This window comes from Stegodyphus dumicola, chromosome 8 (genome assembly GCF_044657685.1).
Source record: "Stegodyphus dumicola isolate Sdum_Otavi_A_Nest chromosome 8, ASM4465768v1".
In the NCBI taxonomy this organism is placed as follows: domain Eukaryota; kingdom Metazoa; phylum Arthropoda; class Arachnida; order Araneae; family Eresidae; genus Stegodyphus; species Stegodyphus dumicola.
This window is the reverse complement of record NC_140775.1, coordinates 150,993,795-151,019,817: the sequence shown is the minus strand read 5'-3', so window position 1 is coordinate 151,019,817 and position 26,023 is coordinate 150,993,795. Positions and strand designations below refer to the sequence as shown.

General features: G+C 32.2%; 2 protein-coding genes across 4 annotated transcripts in view; one reads left to right on the top strand and one right to left on the bottom strand.

Moving 5' to 3' along the window:
• Window positions 1-8,317, bottom strand: part of LOC118184657 (E3 ubiquitin-protein ligase RNF19A-like) — a 72,340-nt gene extending 64,023 nt beyond the window's left edge. For 2 of the 3 annotated variants that reach the window (XM_085822581.1, XM_085822583.1), the window contains exons 1-2: window positions 7,684-7,965; window positions 598-843 (exon numbers count right to left, since the gene is read on the bottom strand). In XM_085822581.1, coding sequence (XP_085678707.1) covers window positions 598-804 — 207 coding nt within the window. In that variant the 5' untranslated portion in view covers window positions 805-843; window positions 7,684-7,965. Of the gene's footprint in view, window positions 1-597; window positions 844-7,683; window positions 7,966-8,167 lie in introns of those variants that run through there. The other variant, XM_085822582.1, reaches the window with a different exon arrangement.
• Window positions 8,210-26,023, top strand: part of LOC118189131 (ATP-dependent RNA helicase DDX54) — an 86,103-nt gene continuing 68,289 nt past the window's right edge. Inside the window, exon 1 of the mRNA XM_035359674.2 lies at window positions 8,210-8,585. Coding sequence (XP_035215565.1) covers window positions 8,584-8,585 — 2 coding nt within the window. The 5' untranslated portion in view covers window positions 8,210-8,583. The remainder of the gene's footprint in view (window positions 8,586-26,023) is intronic.

Sequence of the window (26,023 nt, the reverse complement as noted above, 5' to 3'; positions counted from 1 at the left end):
TGTATTTTTGTGCTTTTAAAAAGCTGGTTGTTCAAACGTCGACCTACAACATCCTTAGACTTTAGAAAGCTGTTCTTGAGCAACAGGATAAAATATCACTTTTGATATTACAAAAGGCTTTATTATTGTCTTCAAAATTACAGTGCAGAAAGATAGTGAATAACAAATAAATTATTTAAAACATAAAAATTATATGTAAAATATTTCAGTAATTACAATAAAAAACATCTAAAAAATGTGCGGACCCCCTCGGTACAAGACACAGTTCTTAAAAATAAATCTATGAAAACCAAGACAATAAAATATTTCAAATATGTGAAATGATTTCAACTTTCTTTTTTTTCCTTCCTCTTACGAGCAAAAAAAATATAAATTTGGACATATTACAAAACCCTTTTTTTTTTAAACAACTGCTAAAAGCAGGGAAATTATGTAAAAAAAGAATTCCAAGATCAATCTGGAATCTTCAGCAAAATACATTTTACCAAAGAGATAAACCTTTTCAAAAATAAAATATATAATTACAATTTTAAAATGATAAATCTTTTATCATTTACACATTAATTATAGTATATACATATATTTCAGGTCACTTACTTTTGTTGGGATTCCAATTCCAAATCCCACAGAACTGCTTTCTGATCTCCTATCACTATCAATGTTCGAACTGCAACGCTGTCCAGTCGTGCGATGAGTGTATGACGATATGTTGAACAAACGAGCTAAAGAGAAGCGACTTAAGCCATGTTTCCTTGTTGAATTAGGTCCATTAAAATTATTACTGCTACCAGATGGACCAGCCATTTTTTAATAATAAGGAAATCTTGTGGTTTCACTACTTTGCTGGAAAAAAAAATCAATTTATTAACCTCATGTCATGAAAAAAATTATACTAGGAAGTTTCTTGAAAAGCAAAATTTGTTATGCATCTCTTTTTTAAAAAGAACTGATCTAGTTTGCATAAAATAAGCTCATCTAATTATGTATTTCTTTATTATTACATCCCCCAACATGCCATGATTATTGACGAACTGCTAAAGCAAACCATCTTCAAATGGTCAGTAGTCCTAACGGCAATCACTTATAGTTTGCTCATGACAAGAGCTTTAAGTCAAACTCATTATTGCATTTTTTAATATAAATGTCATCAATTTGCAATCATTCATGATTCTCTTATCACAAGATGTCTGAGTATTCCATGTGTCAATGTATTTTCATTGTTAAAAAAATGTTTTATATATCAAGAAGAGACGAAGATAATATATCTTTTATCCAAGAAAGATGTGTTTTCACCTTGCAATTACAAATATGCAAAAACAACCATTAAATAAAACTGCACATCAATAAAAGCATTTGGAACTGCAACGTGAAAAGTTACAAGTTAAGGAAAAGCATACAATTAAACAACTGATTCAGTGATTTCAGAATACTGTTTGTGACAGGGCAGCAATTAATTTACTGTTGGGTAAAGTAACTGATGTTGATTAAGTGGTGGGGAACAACTCCTTCTTTAAAAAAAATTTAACTACTGATTGGAACAGCTTGATGAGGGAGATGTATTCTCTATATCAAATCTGATAACCAAATAACTGAGGGGTGTTTTTCCTCAATATTGGGATGGAAAATAGAGGTCCAACATCTCTTTGGAGTAGGCTCTGGCAACCATTGTTTCATGTAAAATGGATATGACAACAACAGCCAAATAACGGAATAGGTGGCCCTGAAAAAAATATGGACATAAACGAAAATCTGATTATATGGGAGAAAAAATTGGCAGGGTTGTTGAATGATATCGGATATCTGGTGGGTTAACCTAGAAGCTTACGAATTCTTTCTTGCTCAGGTTCCGAACAGAGAGGAAACTCATGGTATAAATCAATGACCATGTACAAGAGGGAATGGCAATTTATTTAGACTGCTGGCAAGCATATAAAACAGAGAAGCTGGGAAAAGCTGATTGGAGACTTCTTAATGTTAATCATAAATTTCATTTTGTTGATCCAACAGCTGCTTACACACAAAATGTTGAGAGACTGGTATTCCACTAAATGGCAAAATAAAAATTAATAAGGCTTGGTTCACTGTCATCATGTGCCAAAAATCCTCGAGATGAAAAAATTGCTTCTGATGCCATATTAAAAGCAAATGTAGAAACCTAGTATGTGAGAGAGTAAGTGAGAAATAAACATTAACTTGGAGGTTAACAGAGAGGGGCCTCACAATATTAAAGTTAATAAAGAAGTTAAATTGTTACTTATATTGTACTTTCAGTTCAAAAAAATTTCCATGCTCTCACTCTAATGAACCAGAAATCTCAGCAGATATAAAAAAGCTAGTATTCAGTAGCTTTACTAACTCAGCTGCTAGTATGCAGTAATAAAGTACAAATATTCTACTTCTGGATATTTCACTTTCATAAGAAAATCGCATTAATATATTTTATGTTTTCTGAAAGAAGTCTAAAGCTTTTCTCTTTCACGTAAAGAAGTGAAAATATTGTTCAGCAATTGTTTCAGGAAATAACTGAAGAGAAAACATAACTTGTGAGTGGAAAAACATGCAGGCTTAGAGCAATTTTGCCATACTTCTTCCTGGTTAGCCTATATTTATGGGTGCCCCTTGGATTACCACCAAGTTGTTTTTTCATTTATGGTAATCTGAGTAGTTGAATGTAATGTAAACCCTATTATGGTTACATGACTGCAGTGAATTTGATTAATGGGAAAATATTTGTTGGATGTCAGGAAGTATGTCGCATATTGTGTGCCTTGCATCGAATGGCTGCCAGTGGTAAAGTGGGTGTTTGGTGGTATAGAAAGAGAAAAAGTTTTTTTAATGAAGTGGTTGAGGACTGAAGAAAAGAAACTTTGTTGACTGTAATTCAGCAGAATTATAAGTGTCCTGTTTGTACGAAGGAAATGCATAGCAAGAAAGGTTCAAATGCTCACCATATAAAGCATTCCATTAGAAAGGGAACATGGTTTGAGGAAAGTTTTGAGATGCTGTCAAGGAATTTTGTGTGCCCATGATTGAAGACATGGAAATTTCTAATTAATGTAAGCGGATTTTTTTTTTTTTTTTCCCCTTCTTAGATACTATAAAATGAATTTATGTTATTCCATTGTTTGATTTACAATGTAGTTTATATATTTTTTGTTTGGCTCTAGTGTAAAACTGGGTGCTACTTTGACTTTTTAAGTGAAAATAGATTGATGTGTACATGGACAAGGTCAAGGGAGTGCGCAATGCCAAGTTTGTGAAACTCTCTGATGTTTCTCAAGTGAAAACAGGATGATGTGTACATGGATACCGAGTTTATGCAATTCTCTGACTTGTTATTTTGGCTTTATGTAGTGGCAACACAAAGCCAAAATAAGAAATCGAAGAATTGCACAAACTCGATGTCTATGTACTGCCAAAAATCACCAATTTTCGCTAAGGGGCACCTGGAAATATATTTTTACCATCCTCCTTTACTCTCTACAGCCTGTTACAGGCCAAGGCTACCTATTTTAAGTTTTCTCCATCTGATCCTACTGGGCACCACAGCTTTCCCATTGGTTTAGCCCATTCAGTTTCAAATTCTTTTCGACACTATCTAGCCATCTAAGGAATGGTCTTCCTTTTCATTATTTCCCCTCTATTTTTTAAAAATTTATCTTTGAATCATATCTATAAATATGGCCTAGCCATCTATATTTTTACAATTTTGACAATAGAATGTTTCTAATATAGTCAAAAGTTGTAAATCTGGACTCGTCGGGACTTCAGCGATTCCAGATTATCGATTTTTCTGGATTATAGATCATCAGTTTAAATCTGGTAAGATGGCATGCAGAAATTACAAAATTAAAAATATGAAACTGTAATTTATGAAATAAAGAACAATTATGATCTAAAGGGTATCAAAATTTACAAAAAAAAAAAAAGCTTAATATTTATTTGTTTACTTTATTAAACATTTCTTTCAATGCAAGTTGTTTAAGTTGCTTCGTTTTTTATGTGATAATACATTCTCTTTAATTCTATAAGCAGACATAATTTCTTGTTCAGTTACAAAGTTCCGCTGTTCAAGTCCTATAATTGCTGTGTTGAGAACACCGACTAATTTGTCAATCGAAATTTTTTCGCTTTCAATAACCTCTGTCACTTTCTTTGCTATCAGAAGCGAATTATAATGATGAGGAATTTGATTTAAATCATATCAAAGACGGAGTTCATCGAGATGAAATAATACATTTAGTAAGGAATTATAAGCCAAAAAAATAAAAACATCTGCCCTGAAGATAAGGATAGTGCTAACAGATCAACTTCCAATTCATTGCCCGCCACGATGTTAAAGATAAACAAAGTTTAGATAAGCAAATGTTAAAGTTTAGATAAACAAAGGATATGCCTTTATCCATTTTTTGCAGCAATTCCACTTTTTGTTTAATGGACTTCAAAACATACTTTCGCTTTGTAGATCCTTTACATATTAATAAATATATATCAGAAATTCTATTTGACATAATCGAAAGTTCAAGCTTACTTTTATAAAATTGCTCTAACACTCTGCAAAAAATAATAAGTCGAATCCAATTCGAAGATTAAGGAACTACGCAATCTGCAACATTAACTGAATTAGATAATTTAAACTTAGCGTATACCGTCCATCATACATAAAATGCGCATTCGTAAATGTATTTTATGCACGCGCACAAGCATATTCGCAGCCCTAAAGGTCAACGCGACGCATGCGCAGAAAGCTAGTAGCTTTGAGGTCCGGATTACGGGTGTCCGAATTAACGACTTTTGACTGTATATTATTAATTAGTAAAAAAGTATATATTTATTAGTAAAAAATACAGAGAGATAAATGATATAAGAATATTCCAATGATTCCACTAATTACTTTTTATAATATATTTTAATATATTTTATGTATAACAAAATATTTCAGAAACTATCTGTAAAAAAATGCCCTTCCAGACAAAAAGTCTTAAGAGATAAGTGAGAAACATTTTATTAAATTATTAAATGAAGTCTATTGAAATTTGAAATACTTTTTACTTCCTTATACGAAGTAAAAAGGAAGTATTGTAATCGCGTAAAGTTTCAGGCAGCATATTTCAACGAAAATATCCATTTTGACCTCTTTCGAATGCAATTTAATGATGTACAGTCAAAAGTCGTTAATCCGGACTCGTCGGGACTTCAGCGATTCCGGATTATCGATTTTTCCGGATTATAGATCATCAGTTTAAATCTCGTAAGATGGCATGCAGAAATTCTAAAATTAAAAATATGAAACCGTAATTTATGAAATAAAGAACAATTATGATCTAAACGGTATCAAAATTTGCAAAAAGAAAAAGCTTAATATTTATTTGTTTACTTTATTAAACATTTCTTTTAATGTAAGTTGTAAGTTTTGCTTCATTTCATGTGATAATACTTTCTCTTTAATTCTATTAAACAGACATAATTTCTTGTTCAGTTACAAAGTTCCGCTGTTCAAGTCCTATAATTGCTGTGTCAAGAACACCGACTAATTTGTCAATCAAAATTTTTTCGTTTTCAATAACCTCTGTTACTTTTTTTGGCTATCGGAAGCGAATTATAATGACCAGAAACTTGTTTTAAATCATATCGAGCATATCGAGATGAAATACTACATTTGGTAAGGAATTATAAGCCAAATAAAAACATCTGCGCTGAAGATAAGGATAGTGCTGACAAATCAACTTCCAATTCATTACGCGCCCGCCGCGGCACGGCGTTCCCAACGTCAAGCAGCGTGAAATTGATAAACAGATTTCGGATTTCAAAACATACTTTCGCTTTAGATCCTTTACATATTAACAAATATATATCGGAAATTCTATTTGATATAATCGAAAGTTTAAGCTTACTTTTATAAAATTGCTCTTACAGTCTGCAAAAAATAATAAGCCGGATCCAATTCGAAAATTAAGGAACAACGCAATCATCAACATTAACTGAAATAGATAATTAGATAATTTTAGCTTATACGTCCATTATACATAAAACGCGCACACGAAAACGTATTCTGCACTTGCGCACACTGATATGCGCAGTCGTAAAAGGTCTTACGCGCACGCGTAAACGCCTATGCGCATGTGTCAACGCGGCACATGCGCAGAAAGTTTTTAGTTTTGATGTCCGGATTATAGATCATCCTGAATTATGGGTGTCCGAATTAACGACTTTTGACTGTATTTCCATGATATCTGTATGTAAGGACAGAATAAAACACTCTTTTCCTCCAAAAAAATTATAAAATTGCTTTAATATGAATTCTGAAGAGAATTTTTCGTGATATTCCGTACAAGGAAGTCATGTGGCGTACACATCAGGATTTTTTTACATTTAATTAATACTGCCTGCAAGAATGTGCACAAAACTATACAAAACAATTCAAACTGAGGATTAATAAAAAGTAAAATAATTATATGTAAATACAAGTAGAGAGAGTAATACAGTAAATCTCCATTTCAATATGCTAAATGTGTTTTTATTTAATTTCAGATAACTTTTGTTAAGATGTTTTGCTAATTATAATAAAAAAAACTAAATAAATCTATGATCTTAATGATTTTGTAAATAATTTTAATTTCACTTCTAAATTTTCAATAAAAGAAATGTTTAAGCTATAGTTTTTAAACCAATGATAAATGATTCATAAAAAGGCCCACCTGCAAGAGGTATATTACTTACTAAACAAACCAGAAAATTCATGTGGGAGTAACAAAATGCTTCCAGTCATATAGGTGTCACAATCTCATTCCATAGATTTTTAACAGCGCCTATCTAGCACAATGAAGATGACAAAACAAAAAACTCAGCACAGTTAAGTGTTCAAAGTTTTGTGCTGACTTGCGAAAAATATCACGCATCAACTATGCATTCATGATTATTTAAATACTATAAATGTAGATTATCAGACATAAATTAAGCAATTTTAAAAATAGTTGGTACATTTAACAGAAGCAGACAATGTTTTAAGGATTAAATAGTAAAATGATTATTCTAAACTGCTTTTCATATTAAAATTTAAAAATTAAAACACAAAGAAAATTAATGTATGACTTAACATAGGAAAACAAATTAGCATACAGATAAAATCTACATATAATAATCAAAATTAAACATTTTATTTATAGAATTCTTCATATGAAATGTGGGCTAAATTTTTAACATGGTATGATTTATGATAATTTAAATTTAAAATTTGACTTTTTAAGATATAAAAAAAATTTTATATTTTATTTTAAAAAATTATGACGATCAAGGTCAAGAAAGTCTATATGAAAAAATTTAATACACAAACTAATACGTTCATAAAATGGATAGAGTCGAAAATATGTTCTAATTACAAGCAACAGTCACAAGCCTTACTTGGCATCAAGAAAACAAATACAACTTTTAATTTTAATAATAAATTATTAAGACCATAAAAATCCTTAATTATATACCAAAATGTAGAACGCTTAAGATAAACTGTACAATATAATCAATACATAACAATAAACCTACTGAAACAGGTACATATTCAGATGTTAATCAAGATAAAACTGCAACTGCTCAAAACAGGTTAACCAAAAACACAGGCTTTAAAAGTCCGTAAAAACGTTCATTTACAGTAAACTAGCTTTTAAAAAGTTTAATAGCTAAACTTACTTGAATCAAATATACATATGCAGGCATCTAATACCTTCACACATCTTAGAGTAAACATAACAGTTTTTTTACATGAAAACAAAATTTTTAAATCTCTCTAAGCCTAACTGTTAATAAAGCAGTTTCACTTTTCATCCCAACTATTGATATAAACCATGGAAACTGTTATAATTACGTCATTTATTATCAATTTTGAATTTTAAACATGAAATCTTATTCCGCCTTGTTTGGAGAAACGTCACATAAACTTTCTGGGGGAAATCCTTCGCTTCCTTAGATAGCACATACCTCACACATTCGTCACCAATCACACGCAAGTTGTAGTAGTAGTTTTTCCGTAACATAACAATCAACAACCTTGTTATGGCCTTGCAAACATGCTAGAGGACAGAAAACAATCATTCTCTATGTGTGTTTCAAATGAGACTAATCGTTTTATTTTCATCTGGAACTGATACATAAAATAGAAAGACAAAGGTATTACCTATAAATTTACAAAGTGAAGGAGAAGATCCAGATGCTAAGATACTCTTTTACGCTCTATTACCAAAAGGATAGGACGCTGTAATATCAGTGTTTTTAATCACTAGAAAATTTGAACTTTGCCCATTTAAAACAGAGGAAAAATTGCTATCTTGAGAAACAACACCTGCTAACAAAAGAATACAGGAAAAAAAAAAAAAAAAAAAGTTTGTACATCCCGCCTACAACATTTGCTGACGTAAATAAGCATGTTCTTTCGATTTTGGAAACTGGCCGCGTCGATTTGTGTGTTCGTGATTACCGCATGGTTTATTTTTCATGTGAATAGTTTGAACGTGCATCTTTAAAACCGTTTTCGGAGCATAAAATTCCAATTTTTTTGCTTTTTTGGATTAAAGGAGTAGCAAAAAATTGAAAATGTGAGTTCACTTGCGTGTTTGTTTCGTTTGATTACCTTAAAAATCCATAATATTTCTTTCAAAATTTGAATATTTAGATTTGTTTTTAGTTGTTTTTTTATCTCATATTTGGTGTATTAATCTTAAAAATTATTTTTAGCATGCTATTTATTACTTACGCTGATTAATAATGATAAAATACACAAGGGTTGTCTGATTTGTATCGTTTATAAGGTAACTGTATAAATCAGATAATCAAATTTTCTCTGTTTTAGAGATAGAGCGATGTTATTAAACGATTATTTAATAATGTAGCTTAAAGTAAGGTATTTAAAGTTCATATGTCGTGCTGGCAAAATAGTGAGATGTTATACTTCTGCAGAGAAAATCTAGTCTTTCTGTATATTTGAAAATTATGAAGTTTTGAAAGATGTCAAAAATTTTAGTTAATTTTTTTACCGATATACTTGTTAGTAACTTAATTCCTTTTTGTATGATTTTCCTTTTACAGAAGTTATTAATATCATAATTTATTATAATCTGCCCAATACTTTATAGATTAGAAAAGTGAAAACAGAAAATTATAGTATAGTATATTTACAAAAAATATTGAGTTTCTGTGCTACTAGTCCCTTAACATGTCTACTTCAGAAAGGGGCCAAAATACTTTCCTATATGCTAATATTATAAATATTTCTTATATTGGAAGTAATACAAAATTGGGTAAACTGCAGGATCGCCCACTTCTTTGTTTGACGCTTTTTTACAAGAGTAAAAAGAATTAGATTTTCGTCAATTTTCTTTGACCTTTTTAGGTGAAAATAGGTCAATGTGTACATGGATAAAGTGAAGGGACAGCACAATGCCATTTTTGTGCAATTCTGGGATTTTTTTTAAGTGAAAATAGGTCAATGTGTGCATGGATACCGAGTACGTGCAATTCTTAAAAACGCACCGAGCAGTGGGTGATTCTACACTTTTTGCCAAATCATCACTTCATTATGCAAATACTTGCTTCATTTATAACAATAATGGGAACTACTCTGATATGCGCCCTCAAGACGCCAAATTTCTCGCCACAGCCATATTACTTAAATTTTTTGTCTATATTTCGAACTTCAATCCTAAAATGGTTGATCTTTACATTATGGTAACTTGGCATTTTTTGGCGAAAATTTGGCGACCAACTCTCCTACAGCAACCCTCTATTTTTTTTCCCCGTCGCCATTTTGTCTTCACGAAGTAAAGACATGTTTCTTTTCTTCTTATCTACTGAACACTTCTTCCAACAATCTACTAGCCGAATAACACTTATGCTAGAAATTTTATCTAACAAAACTGTTTAATCATGACAAATATTCACTGCAAAATTGGGAAAAAGTGCACAATACCATACTCTTTACGCGTTTTTCAAAATAACACATACACATAAACCATGTACACGCCGACTTATTTTTACTTAAAAAAACATCCCAGAATTGCACAAAAATGGCATTGCGCACACTCTTTACTATATCCATGTACACTGCTTTTTTCTCATAAATTAGAAAAATTTCACGAAAATACATGGCAATTTTTTCAATCTTTAAACCCATTAAAAAGAACATATATGAAATTACCTGATCGCGAAAAAGTATTTACCCTTTCCAAATATGAACATTTCCACATATAAAATAAATAAAATATCCAAAAACTTTTACCTCTAAATCATCTATTACATTATACACGTCACCAACGAATTCATACCGCAAGCATTACAAATACTTAGTATCAAATATTTAAATTATTTCCATGCACGTTTACTTCAACTTAAACGTATACCGATACGAACCGTTACCGATACCGAAATGTATGGAAACGCCGTCCCGGTGGGCTCTCTAATCCACCATCAATGCTTTGTCTGGACGCAATTCCTACAAACATAAAATTCACAAAATAACTATCATTTAATTAAAATATCACTAAACCGTGTACACATCGACTTATTTTTACTTAAAAAAACATCCCAGAATTGCACAAAAATGGCATTGCGCACACTCTTCACTATATCCATGTACACTGCTTTCTCATAAATTAGAAAAATTTCACGAAAATACATGACAATTTTCTCAATCTTTAAACCCGGTAAAAAGAACATACCGTATTTATTCGAATCTAATGCGCATCCCCATTTTAAAACTTTAAATAATAAAAAAAAAATTTTCTCGACGAATGTAATGCGCATCAATGATATGAGGAATTTATTGAATCTTATTTTATACAACAATGGATTTGTATATAAACTATCAATTAATGGTATGATAATTTTATTTAAATTTAGATACCATATTTTATACAACAATGGATTTATACATAAAGTAGCAGAACATAGAATTAACCTATTAGTGGGCTATTGTCATGTGAAACAATCATTGTTAATTAGCACTACCGTATATACGGTACCTATAGTAAAATATGAACATGAAATAAATCGTAACATTTCTATCTAGCTAACAGTTTCTACAATCAGTGATTAATAGTAAACGTCTTTATTCACTAATGTTTTCATCACTGGAATCCTCGCCGCTCTCTTCGTCAGAAGCAGATTCATTTCTTCTTTCCTCATCATCGTCATCATCATCCTTGGTGCTCCAGAGCACGTCATCGTCACTGCCATTCAATGAATTTGAAATGCAGCATTTCTTGAAAGATTTCACAATCATTGGTGCTTCGATGCTTTTCCAGGCAGCAGAAACCCAGTGTGCAACAATGTGCGGTGCAGCACGCTTAATTTTTCCTGTCGGGGTCAATACACGGTTTGGCTCACAAAACCATTTTTCGTACTCCGCCTGAACGTACCCCTTAAAAGGTTTATTTATACTAACGTCCAGGGGTTGTAACACAGACGTCATCCCTCCAGGAATGATAACAAGATCACTGCCTAGGCTGTGCATCTTCTTTTTACTTAGTGTCAGATATTTAAATTATTTCCATGCACGTTTACTTCAGCTAAAACGTATACCAAATTCCTACAAACATAAAACTCACAAAATAACTATCATTTAATTAAAATATAATTAAATTCAAAAACACTACTTAAAATATAAATGAGCACATACATTAAATTAATAAAAATTACTTTACAATCCTAATTACTTTAAACTAAATCATTGCTAATAACAATTTTCCCAATAATACCAAATTCCTTTACTTCCACCTTATATTTAGAACAATGCATAAAAATAATATCCTCAAATAATTAAAAATACTAACTTACCTAATCTTCTTCAGAATCTTGATTACGTGTCCGATAAACTTTTCTTCTTTCTGTTTCAGGATCTTTAAAATCATACTTATATTTCACAGCAAGGTACCAGGTAAAATAAATAACTTAATAAAACATATTTATTTCTATCTCGCACAACCTTAAAGAAACATTTATTACTACCCTTTTCAATACCACTAAATACCCATTTCGAATTCACTTTAGTTACGGCCATGGGATCCAAAAATTCACAAACACTGTTTCACACAACACAGAATAAAGCCAAATACAAAATTTCCAGATTTTTTCCCAATTTCCCCCCTTTTTCGATTAAAGAACCGTAATTCGTCCATTAATATCACATGACATATCCCATGATCTCTCATTTCCCTCACACAAAATAATGCGTAATCGGAACTGAGTACTGCTCACATTATTACCAAAGTCCCAGGTAGTAACCTTTATCGCCTCCAAAATGTCGCCAAACTACCAGTTACCATATTGTAAAGATCAACCCCTAAAATGTGTTTTAACAACACGGTTTTTTCAAAAAACACGGTTTTTTCACATGCAAAAACTACGCTTTGAACACACGATTTAAGCTAAAAATCCGAAACAAAAAATTTAGATAGCAAAAACGTAAAGTTTCTAACCAAAAATATTTGACAAGAATCCATGTACACAGCATCCTGTTTAAACCTAAAAAAAATCTACGAATCCAACAATTTAGGCAAGGAACAAATCTATGAACTACACACACCTCGCTTTAATAAATTAACAACAATAAATTTCAAAGAATACCATGTACACAGCATCCTGTTTAAACTTCAAAAAACATGTATGAATTGCACAATTTAGGCAAGGAACGAATCTATGATCTACACACACCTCCCTTTTATAAAATAACATAATAACAAATTTCAAATAATACCATGTACACAGCGTTCTGTTTCGAAAACAACAATAACGACAGAAATTTATACTAAATAATCAATGAACATAACATTCTACAATATAAGAACAAGAATAAAATAAAATGCACTTACTATGAATTAATGCTTTTTCAAGCAGCAGAAATACTAATTTCATACCACCTTTAACATGCCGCAACGTAATCACTATCGTATTTACATGACAGCCAGACACACTCCAGAAAATTCATACTATGGTTTACAAATAAATAAAATCACAAATCCCTACTTCTATCATGCACAGCCATTAAAAATAATCTCCCAGACCCTCTTTCCACACACATGATGGCCACGATGATATTTCCTTTTGCCGAACTTCAATTCAACAACGTCTACCATTTTATCTTTCCCTCTCATCTTCAACCAGATTGTTCAACGTCAACAGGGTTGCCATAGAACATGCAATCGCGCCAAAAACCAGCGCAGAACACATATCGCCACATTTGGTGAAATTAGGGCATATATCAAAGTTGTACCCAATAATGTAAGGTAGCATAATATTTGACATCTGTAGATAACTTGTAAGTAAACAGCTGCATAAAACCATGGGACAGTAATATTTCATATATTTGTGTGGTAAGCGGTGCTTGCTGATGCATCACCGAAATCTGCTAATGCCTATTGGTGATGAAATATACATATGTTTGATGTTAGCAGATCAGTGAAACAGTTTTTTAATCCAAAGGGGGTATTAGTCTCTAAATTTAATTTTGCATTGTGTCAGTTTTCGTTTTAATACTAGTATACAGTAAACACAGGATTTGGCGACATTATGATGAGCAGTAAATGAGTCATTTTAGTGTTGGCAACAGTTTTCAAAATTATACCAAGGCCACACCATATACTAGAATTTTATCCACTTTTCATTCAAGTCTCTATTGCCATTCGAAAAATCATTGCATATACTTATATTCAATGTCTGTTATTAATTAACATATTAAACTATTTAAAAGCAGTAGCTGCAATTCTGAAAAATACTATTTTTATACTTCTCGATCTGATTGATTCAAATAAAAATTCATTTTATTCATTATATGTCTAATTAAAAACATAAAATATTTTTATAGAATTAACATATTTTTCACTTTTTAAATATACAGAAAATGTATATTGTTCCCATGCTAGTCTAAATACATATTCATCTAATATTCTGTAAAATGTTTTGCTGTTCCACCTGGGCAATCTCTATCGATAATCTATAATGATAAACAATATTAAACTTTAAAAGGGACCATGTTTGAGCAAATCATTAAAATCTGAATGCTTTCAAAATGTTTATTGTTTTTTTAATTTGATGTTAAAACAGTTTTTTGCACATGTCTTTGTGGTAAAAGTTTACAATTGGTTGCCCCTTGTTTTTTGGCGTTTCTTTTTTGATGCCAAGATCGGCGCCAGGAAGGCACAATTCAAGATGGCCGCTATACAAAATCAAAATAAGAAGTCAAAGAATTACACAAACTCTGTGTCCATGTACACATCAATCTGTTTTCACTTAAACAAACATCCTAGAATTGCACAAACTAGGCATTGTGCACTGGCTTAAATTTGTCCATGTACGCATCAATCTATTTTCATTTAAATAAAATCAGGAAGCTAAAACAAAGGGTACTTTTCTGTTTCGCCGGCGCAAATCTCGCCAAGCAGACTTTTTTGGCGACATCATACAGTAAACACATAAAAAAATGTTAGTTCTAAGATTTTTTTTTTTTTTGAAGCCATAAACATTTTAATATCGCTTAAAATTTTACAAAAAGCCAATAAATAAAGACAATAAATTTGTAAAAAGACATTAATTTAAGAATTTACTATGCTTTCATGGTTCAACATCCTGTTTCGCCGGTTCATATCACGTGACCCCAAGCGATTTCATCGCACGTAAACTACTCTACAAAAATATAATGCTCTCAGTAATTATCTACATTAATTTCAAGTTAAATTTTAATTTGGAACACAAGTTTAAATGCAAGAAATACTTCAAATCGTACGAATAGCTTACTCAGAAATTATGTAAAACTGCAGTGCTTTACTTCGCTAATGCATTCGCATTAGAATTGATGGATTTAAACCCTTGACTTTACATTTTCTATATTTTCGGCTTCGGGTAAGCGCTGTGATTGCATCCTAATTGATTTAATTACCGAAAATGGCCTTAGACATAAAACTGAACTATCTGAATGAGGCGTAAAAGGTTACCAGCGAGAATATTCGTTTGGCATCAATTGTACCATTATTGGCGACTTTATCGCTTGCGCCGGCAAAACGGAAAAGTACCAAACAAAGTTAAAACTATCATGGTAACCAGAACTGAGGTTTCATTGCCGAAATTTGAAAAAATTGTCGCTAATCGAAGAGGCACCCAATTTTACACTAGAGCCGTCTTGGTTTAAGAAACATATAAAACTCAGTTTTTTTAATTTTTTTTTTTTTTTTTTTTTTAATTTTTTGTAAATTTGTAATTTATATTCGTTGGCCTTTCATATTAAAAATTCAGCTAATTGCTACTGTCCATAATTAGCTTAGAGGGGCAATTTGTCCAGAAGGGCTATTAATTTCGTTTTGGCATTTTGCGTCGATTCACTGTAAACGGTGAATAACTTTCCTAATTGTTGCTACCAAATAATAGAGCTCTGTACTATATTTAGAAAAGTTAAATAATGAAGAATCTGCATAAATGTATGGTATGTTTCACACGTTGTGATAAAGCAACTGTACCTAGAGCCATTAAATTTTGAATAACGTTTGGCTCCACCCGAATATAGGCATCTGGAAACTCAAATTTGGAATTTGTTTTATTATCTATTTCATATTTTGTAAAGCATTTATTAGTTTTTGATTAAAAAACTCAACAATTTTAAAAGCGAGCAATAGTAACACTGTATGAGGGGGAAAAAATTTTTTATCTCAGCATGCAAAACCGCTTATTGGAAAGTCTAAAAATATGCTCTTTTAAATATTTTGTGATGTTGCTGTTGAATTGAATTTTATGGCTTAAGTGTGAAGAATGGGATATTTAATAAAGATAACGCACAAAACGCTAAACAAATGCCCCTTTGGGCATACAGATTTTCTATTTCAAATTTTGTAAAACTTTAACTATTTTTAATCTTTGCCTCTTACAGACTTTGTTAAATAAGAAGGTAAGGGACTTCTCTTGAATTTTCTGTGAGCAAAGAGTTACTAAACAAGTGATAACCAGATATGCACTTACTGTAAATCATTAAAAGTTGATGTTGAAGAAAGAAAAAAGTTGTCTCTTCCTTCCTTATGAGGAAAAATAGAGAGAGAAAGAGAGTATTAATAAAAGGAAAGTATCTGATTGTAACGAGAATTTTTCGCCAAAAAAGTTCTTAATCAAATTGAAAAAAAAAAAAAGAAAAGAAACATGGAAGCAGTACCTTTAGTGTGGGTAGTAATTACCACCCAAATTTATGATTTTCTGTCAATGTTTTGGTAGCTTTTCAAAGCCTTTGGCCCACAAACTTGGTGGCATGAATCCTAAATCAAATCAAACTCATTTTGGACGTTCTGTGCAGTATGGAAGAAAGCACCAACAAGATGTAGCTGCACGTGTGAAAAAAGATAGAAGTCTGAAGGAGTGATGTCAGGCTTATATGGTAGTTGTGGCAAAAGATCCCATTCGAGTCTGAACAGTCCAGCCGGTGAATGCGGACTCATGTTGTCTTGCATTATCTTGATAGAACATTACCTTTTTGCATCGGAACTCAGTTCAATATTTTTCCTTGATAGCAGCATCACCAGACTAGCAACTCGCTATGCAATTTACTATCAAGGGTTTTACCTTTTTCCGGCTACTCTTTATGGATAATACCACAGTAGTCTCACAGATACAAAGCGTGATTGTTTTGTTTGTCAAATAGTGCTTTGGGATGCTGCTGGCGGGCCCACTAGGTGCAGGCCGACACTTTTTTCAGCCTGTGTTGTTAATTAAATCCACTTCTCATCACAAATCCAGAATTTTGTCCTTGTATTGATATTCAAGTAGATTATTGCAGGTTTGAACACGATTGTCCTTATCTGCTTGAGTCAGCTCATGCGGCACCCAGCGATTGAACTTGTACATCATGTTTATGCAATATGTGGCACGACTAATGGACATGGCACTAACATCTAACTCCTTAGCAAGCTCTCAAGTAGTTGCGTACTGATCTTCTTCCACAAGTTCTCGCAGATGAGCCTCATCAACATCATTAGGCTGGCCAAAGCACTCTCCTTCTTGAAAGCCATAGTCCTTGTTTTTGAACCTTCACAGTGTCATAGAATAACATTAGTACCTAAAGCTATACACATGATTTGGTGACATTCTGGAGGTGTCTTTTTGCAACAGAATTGGAAGTAAATTATGGTTCTAATTACACCATGTACTTAATGATTTCTTTCAAATGCCAAAAATTGTTTGACAAAATACGATTAAGCACGGCAACACAAACTGCTTGTGCATACGATATTTGCAGTAGCAGGAAACTTTTGTTAAAACCTAATACAGTCAAAAGTCGTTAATTCAGACACCCATAATCCGGAATGATCTATAATCCGGACCTCAAAGCTAAAAACTTTCTGCGCATGCGCCGCGTTGGCACATGCGCACAGGCATTTTACGCGTGCGCGTAAGACCTTGACTACTGCACATATGCGTGTGCGCAAGTGCAGAATACGTTTTCGCCTGCGCATTTAATGTATAACGGACGGTGTAAGCTAAAATTATCTAATTATCTATTTCAGTTAATGTTAATGATTGTGTTGTTCCTTAATATTCGAATTGGATCCGGCTAATTATTTTTTGCACACTGTAAGAGCAATTTTATAAAAGTAAACTTGAACTTTCGATTATGTCAAATAGAATTTCCGATGCTGGAACTTACAAAGGATCTACAAAACGAAAGTATGTTTCGATGTCCAACAAACAAAAAGTGGAATTGCTGCAAAAAATGGATAAAGACATGAAGAAGGTGACAGAGAGGTTAATGAAAACGAAAAAATTTCGATTGACAAGTTAGTCGGTATTTTCGGCACAGCAATATAAATAATATATAAATAATAACAGCAATATAAATGTTTAATAAAGTAAACAAATAAATATTGTTTTTTTTTTTTTTTTTTTTTTTTTTTTGTAAATTTAGATATCCTTTAGATCATAATTGTTCTTTATTTCATAAATTACGGTTTCATATTTTTAATTTTAGAATTTCTGCATGCCATCTTACGAGATTTAAGCTGATGATCTATAATCCGGAATCGCCGAAGTCCCGACGAGTCCGGATTAACGACTTTTGACTGTATTATCTTCTTAGAAAAATCTCGGAAATCATCTACGGTTGCCGAAGCTGGCAAGAATCAGTTGAGAATAACACTTTTAGCAAAGTATTATTATAACTGACGTATAAATGCAAGTACTATATTTTGTCCCAAATTTATGTGTATAATGTGAATATTATTCAGTTTTTAAAATCTCTGTAAAAGTGTTTCTTTTAGGCAAATAGCCCTCATGCATATTGCTGTAAACCAACGGTTCTTTGAGGATTCCTCTTATATGTGCATTTTGTTCAATTCCTAAACATTAATGGTATTTTTGGAATTTGAATATTAGCTGATAACTTTTTGACTTTCTTTGATTATGATAATGCAATCTAATCAGTGATTTTGATTATTTGCTGAACCATTGACTTTTTTTCCTTCTTGTTACTTCCTCCATATTAAATCCGCATTTTTATCATAGATAATTATTCAAACGTATTAGATTTTTTATCTACCATTTCATAATTTTTCTTTGCAAAACTTAACTTTTGCTAACTTGCTTTTTGTCATTTTGAATCTTGATACTAGTTAACAGTGTTTTTATTATTCTTTCAAATGAGCTTGAAAAAATATTGGTACAGTTATCAGGACCGGATTCAGAAATGTATGGATGGATGAATGTGCTCATGTATGTATGTATATAGTATATACATACATATCAAATGTATGATCTTAAATTCACTTAGTGCGAAATCGCGTGATTCTACTACTTGCGCAATTGCTGCAAAGTAAATAATAATTTATGTACTAAAGAATATTGATTATATTATCTCCCAAGATTAATTTTAGTAGAATTGTCTTAAAAGTGTGAATCCATACTTAGTAAGTTCAATTTCTAAAAATGTTTAATGGGGACTTAAATTAAATCATGAATAACAAAATTTCAATTGTAAAAAGAAATAAATTAAATGCAAGTAATCATTGCCATTAATCGGAAATTAGTTGACTTTTCAAGGGGAACAAACCAACTCCCATTCAATTAACAATAATTAAGAAATAATTATTCTTATTTCTTAATTATTGTTCTATTCACGGAAATGTTTGGCCTAGCTTGAATTGCCGGTTTGGCATTGCCTTATTGCTCGAGTAAAGGATGAACACCTTCGTATTTATTTCTTAATTATTGTTCATTGAACGGGAGTTGGTTTGTTCCCCTTGAAAAGTCAACTAATTTCCGATCAGTGGCAGTGATTACTTGCATTTAATTTAATTACTTGCTTTTAATTTATTTCTTTTTACAATTGAAATTTTGTTATTCATGATTTAATTCAAGTCCCCGTTAAAATTTTTAACATTTTTCGAAATTGAACTTGCTAAGTATGGATTCACTCTTTTAAGATATTTCTACTAAAATTAATCTTGCGAGATAATATAATCAATATACATGCATATGTGTATTTGTGTGTGTGTACACACAAATACACATATGTATGTATACACAAATACACAGTCCTGATAGCAGGAGACTACCAAAATATTTATTAAGAAGGTTTGAAGGGAATGATACCAAAAAAAAAAATTAGAAAACTATTTTATGCAGATTCATATGTATGTAATTTTTACAGTTTTGAAAAATATTTATTAACAAATTACCAATGCTGTAGAGTCTGAATTGGAGTTAGGCAGAATTTTTGGATGTAAGGAGTTGAAGCTGGAGTCGCTAAAAGCATGCCGACTTTGACTTGTTTTTATTGGACAGTTTGAATTTGAAATAAAATTCAAGTGAATTGAAAAAGTTTAATGACAAACTGAGTTATTATTTTTATTTATGGACTATATACATTAATAATGTTTAGTTATTTTTCCTTTTGATCGACATATTAATAAATAAATATAAGAGAGGAGGATGGGTGTGATGTTTGCTATTATTCATTAAACTGATTCATTTAGTTACTTCTGCTCGAGATTTGCAAGAACTGACCATTCTCCTTTCTCCTAATAAAATAAAGTGACTTTACATCTAATATCCCAAAGTATCATATTTATTTTTTAAATCTATAGAACTACAACAAAGATCAGATGATTGCCACTCTTACAGTGACAAACTATCAAAATAAATATAACAACTGAGGCTTTGTTCTAACAATAGTCCCACCTTTTAATTGATTACATATACATAATCAATCAAAACAAAATATAAAAAATACTGTCCACAAAAATATCAAGGCAACAAAAAGAAATCAAGTTCTTAAATTTCTACTCTAAAATAACTCAAGTAGCCCTCAGGTTAGAAATGTAGATGGACTTTTAATTTGTCATCCAATTCTAGTCACGACAGTCTTAATGTCCTTTGATAAATCTGTAGCTTAAAACTAAATTGTCTTCACTCTGCGTCTCAGTTTCATTTGCCTCGTATGACTCCAAAGATGAAGGCATTTCGAGAGGGAATATTCTCTGGATTGGTCAAACTAATTCTCCACACATGGTTTTGACATGAACTACTTGAATGTTACCGTCTTTTCCTGGATATAGCTCAATCACTTTTGCTAGAGGCCACAGCACCTTGCATTTGTCATCACGTTCAATAAGAACTGTGTTCCTGATTTTTATCTGTTGAGAAATCGGCACTGTAAATTAACGTTTCACTAGCAGGCTGAGATATTTATTTCTAAATCTCTTTCTCAAAAGCTCTCATAAATCCAGTAGATGTCTCAGTCTCTTGTTGATATCAACTTTATTAAGGTGATCCAAGTCAGAAACTCCAAAGACTGGAATTTCCTCTAAAAACAAGGTTGGTGTCGAAGGGATAAGATCATCAGAGTCCTCTGACACATAAGTGAATGGTCTGGTATTCACAGTTGCTTTGTAGTCGCTTAGCACACTCATCAATTCTTCATAATTCTGACACGACTGGCCTAGGACTTGATGCAAAAGCTTCTTAATCATTTGAACAAGTCGTTCCCACAAGCCATCCCACCATGGTGCTGCAGGGGGACTGAACTTCCAGTCAATCTTGTTTGTGGCGGCTTCTATCTTGATGGTATTCCATTTAATAGATCTCAAGAGATTATTGGATCTGACAAAATGGCTTCCCTTGTCGCTATAAATTATTGATGGGCTCCCTCTGGGGGCAATAAACAGCACAGGTGAAAAGTAAAATCCAAGCTTTTCTTTTATCCTTCAAATTTAATGGGCCAGTTAAATCAATGTTGACAATCTCGAAAACACAGTCATCTCTAACTCTATTTTCTGGTAGAGTAGCAGGCACAGTCTGTAGTCATTTACTTCCATGTCTCCTGCACCTGACACATGCATCTAAAACCTTTCAAATCATAGCTCTGCTTTTCAGGATCCAAAAGTCTCTCTAAGTGTTGACATCATTATGTGAATTCCTGCATGAGACATAGATAGATGTTTATCAATTATCAGTTTCTCCACAATCTTATGATTCTTCGGAAATAACATCAGATAAATAAAATGTTCATGGTCTTTCCTTTCAGTCAGCTTAGACTTCACATGTAAAATGCCTTCAGCGTCTTTGAACGCACTTATTGACTTCAGCTTCTTAATATCATGTGAAAAAGAATCATGTTAAATAATCTTCACAATAGATTTCTCAGCTCTTGTCAATTCTTAAACTTTTAACTCTCCTGCTTCTGTTTCCTCTTTCAGGTATTCTATGAATCTGTGTAGCCACCCAATCATTCTCAGTATTTCCTTATACTTTGAAAAATAGCCAAAGAATTGTGAAGACATATCACTAACATTGCTTAACAAAACTATAACTGCTTTATGTCTTTCAGTATTAACCCCTTTATTATCGATTGGGATAGAATGAGGCCATTCTTCTTCCAGCAATGCCAACCAAGGTGGGCCCTCCCACCATCTTGATTCATTGAGTTTCTTCAGAGAACATCCTTTTAAAGGCATATCAGCTGGGTTTTCTGCACCTGGTAAATAGTGCCAATTTTCACATTCTGATAGGATTCTAATTTCTGAAACTCTGTTGCTCCAAACTTCTACGTTCTGTATCCAGAATAGTGCTGTTGAAATATCAGTCCAGTAATACTCCTTTGAAATTTTGACCTTAAGGTTCTTCTTGACAAATGAGGCTGATCACACTCCACTAAGACAAGCAAGCAATTCAAGGTATACTTACTTTTTTCAAGGCAGCTACTCGTGCTTTGGCTTGCAATAGTCACTTTGACTTTTTCTTCTTTACTTTGACTTCTCAAATATACTGCACTTGCATAAGATCTCTGTGAAGCATCAGCAAATGTATGTAAACTAAAAGATTGTCCTTCTGCTAGTAAAACTAGTCTAGGAATTTTCACAGATGATAACAAGGGTAATTCTTTGACCCACTTCAAGAATTTTCTTTTGATATCTTCCGGTAGCTCTGCATCCCAGCTCTTTTTCAGTATAACTTTGGAAGGAGTGTAAAAAGAGCAGGTGAAACCTGTTGGGTCAAAAACTCTCTATACAATTGATAGTGTGTTTCTTGTCACTGAGAGATCAATCAAGTCGATATTAGGGATGTCACAAAACAAAGAATCTTCATATTTATCTCGCAGAAGACCAAGTACTTTTAATGGATTGCCCATTGTAAATTTTTCACTGCTCAGTTCTGTTTCTTCCCACCCTTATAAGTCAAAGTTAGCACTTACCATTCACTGTCAGTTGATATTGCAATAAAGTATTCTGCTTCTTCATTCGAATTCGCTGCTCCTAAAAGAAACATACTGCATTTTAGTCCGATGAAGATGATATTGAATTAGCAAATGATGACAATTGCAATATAAAACCAAGGTTTCGAAGACGCACAAGACGTCTATCGAGCAGTGATAGTGAATCTTCTCGGGAACCAGTATCAGAGGAATGGATTTGGGAAGAAGAAGAAAATGTAGCCGATATAAAAAGTTTTTCTGAAATATCTGGAATTAATCTTTTGAGCCTGCGTAGACTAGGTGGTAATCCTACACCTTTAGATGTTTTGAAAGAAGTCTTGAATGAAGATTTTTGGGACACTATAGTAGAAGAAACGAGTAGATATGCCAGACAAGTGAGAGAAAAAGAAGGTTGTGTAATAAAAAAAAGCCCAAAGGTGGTTTCCTGTAAGTTCTGATGAAATGATAGCTTATATTGCATTATGCATCTTGATGTCGCAAATGAAGAAGCCAAAAATGCATATGTATTGGTCAAAAAGATATGCAATAAGTACTCTAATTTTTGCCAGCACTATGCCATGTGATAGGTTTTTTGATATTTCAAGCTTTCTACGTTTTACGGATAATGAAAGGAAAATAAAAATGACAGAATAAGAAAGATTAGAAATATAGTGCATTACCTAAATAATAAATTTTGTTACCTTTATACTCCTGATAGTGAAGTAACTATTGATAAATCGCAACAAAAAATTATATCCGTTCCACATGCAAATATTTTCTCAAATAAATCCGTACTCAAGGGGTTAATTAAATATTCAGATCCAATTGTGTGGCACCCTATGTCTACAGAAGTCTCCTTTAATATGTATAAACATTGCGATTCTGTGTCAGTAAGTGCCCTTACTGCCTTCTGCCTTTTGTTTGCGCCGATATTAACTAATTAGTGTTTGAAGACATTTTTCTTCTAGGAAATTGGTGCAAGTTATATGTTTTGTGTTTCCTCTTCTTTATTCTTTTTAATATCATTGCTCTTTTGATTGGTGGGCAAATAAGACACATGACGCCCCAATGTCTTTTCAAGCATATCAAACATCATGCATTTGTCTTGCATTGTTTGGCCCTGTGTCCAATTTTTAGGCAGAAGATCTTTTTCTTAATTTCATCATTCTTTTTCTCAGAGTCATCTTCTGAGCAACAAAGCAATCTCGGCTTTCTTGAATTTTCTCACAAAATATGCAAGAATTTTTTTCACTATAATTGGTTGCTTTATTATGGCCTGAGAATAAATCATTCTCTGTAGGCATGAAATGTTCGCCCTGATACTTTTTATCTCTTCTACTTTTTTTCTTCTCACCTGAATCAATTAATTTAAATCCAGCTTTCTCCAAAGAAATTCTATGCTCTCCTTCCAATGCATTTTTAAAAAAAAATAATTGTTTCAATTTCTTAAAGTGAAAATTTTCTGCTGTGATTATTGATGCATAATTTCTAATCCAAACTCGTAAAATTTCCTCTGGAATGCAAGATTCAATGAACGGAAACAACATTGCAGCGTATTTGTCACTTGTCATCCCTATTGACTCCAACGAACATAAATATGACTCTAACTTGTCATACAATTCTGATATGCTGCATTTTCCCTTTTGATCAGTAACATTTTTAATAATCAGACTTAATAATTCCCAAATATAGAATTCTACCAAAAATTCTTCTCTGCGGAACCTATTTCTTAAGCTTTCTATAACTTTTTCATAATTTTCAGCAGTTGCAGGGAAGCTGTTTACAATATTACGTGGTCTCATACAATCGCTTGAATGAGATAATGCATCTTATCTTCATGTACTTGTCGAAATTTTCCCAAAATGGTGACCAATCTTTAATTTCGCCACGATTGTTTTAACTCTATTTTAGGTTATTTCAGTTTCAGTTTGTTCGAATTTGGCAGCACACTGCCAATAGACTGTGTTATTTGCCGATTGAAGAATAATTCTATTTCTACTTGTATTAAATCTAATTTTTCTTTGTATTCTTCAATTTTCACCCATCCACTTTCAAATTATTTGAAGAAAATTCCGAATGAGAATCAAATGCATTAAGTTCAACAGATAAGCACGCTCTAAAGTAACAAGTTTCGTTTTCACAGATTTTTTCATCAGGAATTTCCTTTTCTAATTCCTGCAAAATAGCATTAATTGTTTTCGTAAAAAATACTCTGATAGGTTTTCATTTCTCGATTAATGATTCAATTTCAATAAAAATAAGTTCAATAAAGTCGAGTAAAATAAAATTCGATAAAAACAATAAAATTATCTTGAATTGTTTTACTGATATTGTCCACCGTCACCAAATTGTTTGAGATTTGGAAGAAGTAGGGGTTCTCCTTTCTCGTAATAAACTTAAGATAAAATAACTTTACATCTAATATTCCAAAGCATTATATTTATTTTTAAAATCTGTAGAACTACAACAAAGATCAGATGGTTGCCACTCTTACAGTGACAGACTATGAAAAGAAAGATAGCAACTAAGGCTTGGTTCTAACAACTTCTTCAGCTCATAGATGTAGCATAGTTCACAATGAGAAAAAGGAGCCTGTGGCTACAAAATTAAATTTGTAGCATCAAATGCTACAAATCGCATTGGTACTCATGCTACATATCTCATTGTTTAGGCAAGCAGCAATAGCAGCAAGGACTCCTAAAAGTAATGCCATTCTTAGGTTGCGAGCAGGAAAACGAGCAATTATTCACGAAGCAACGTGATAGGGAAGTACATAATTGATGATAAAGAGATTGTTAGAATTAGATCTTTTTTTAGAAGTGTAGATAACTCTAATATTTCATTAACAGAAATATTGTGGAATGATTTTATAGAACTGGAAATTCTTCTTTCTACAACGTATATAACCACAAAAAAAGAGCTGCATTCTGAAGAATAAAAAGGAGGCTTGTTTCTGCGAGAATGGAAAAATGCGATGTTTGTACTTTCTAAAATGGGACGGCTTATTGCAGAAGGAATCATTTGCTCAATGAAGAAAAGAGAAACTAGTTTGCTGGACAATGAGATCTTGCTGTGTTCAATATATGTAGATCCAAAACATTGAAATTTGTTGGATGATGAACAAATTAAAAAGGCAAAATAAGCCATCTATGAACTTTCACTAAGTGAAATTATTCTCAGAACAACTGGAGTATTTGAATCAAGACAGACTTGCTGCATATATTGCAACTAAGTCTCTATCATCCTCTTCCATTGATGAATTAGATTTTGAGAAATATTTGGATAATATTGAAAAAACTGAGGCAATGCAGATGAAAATAAAGA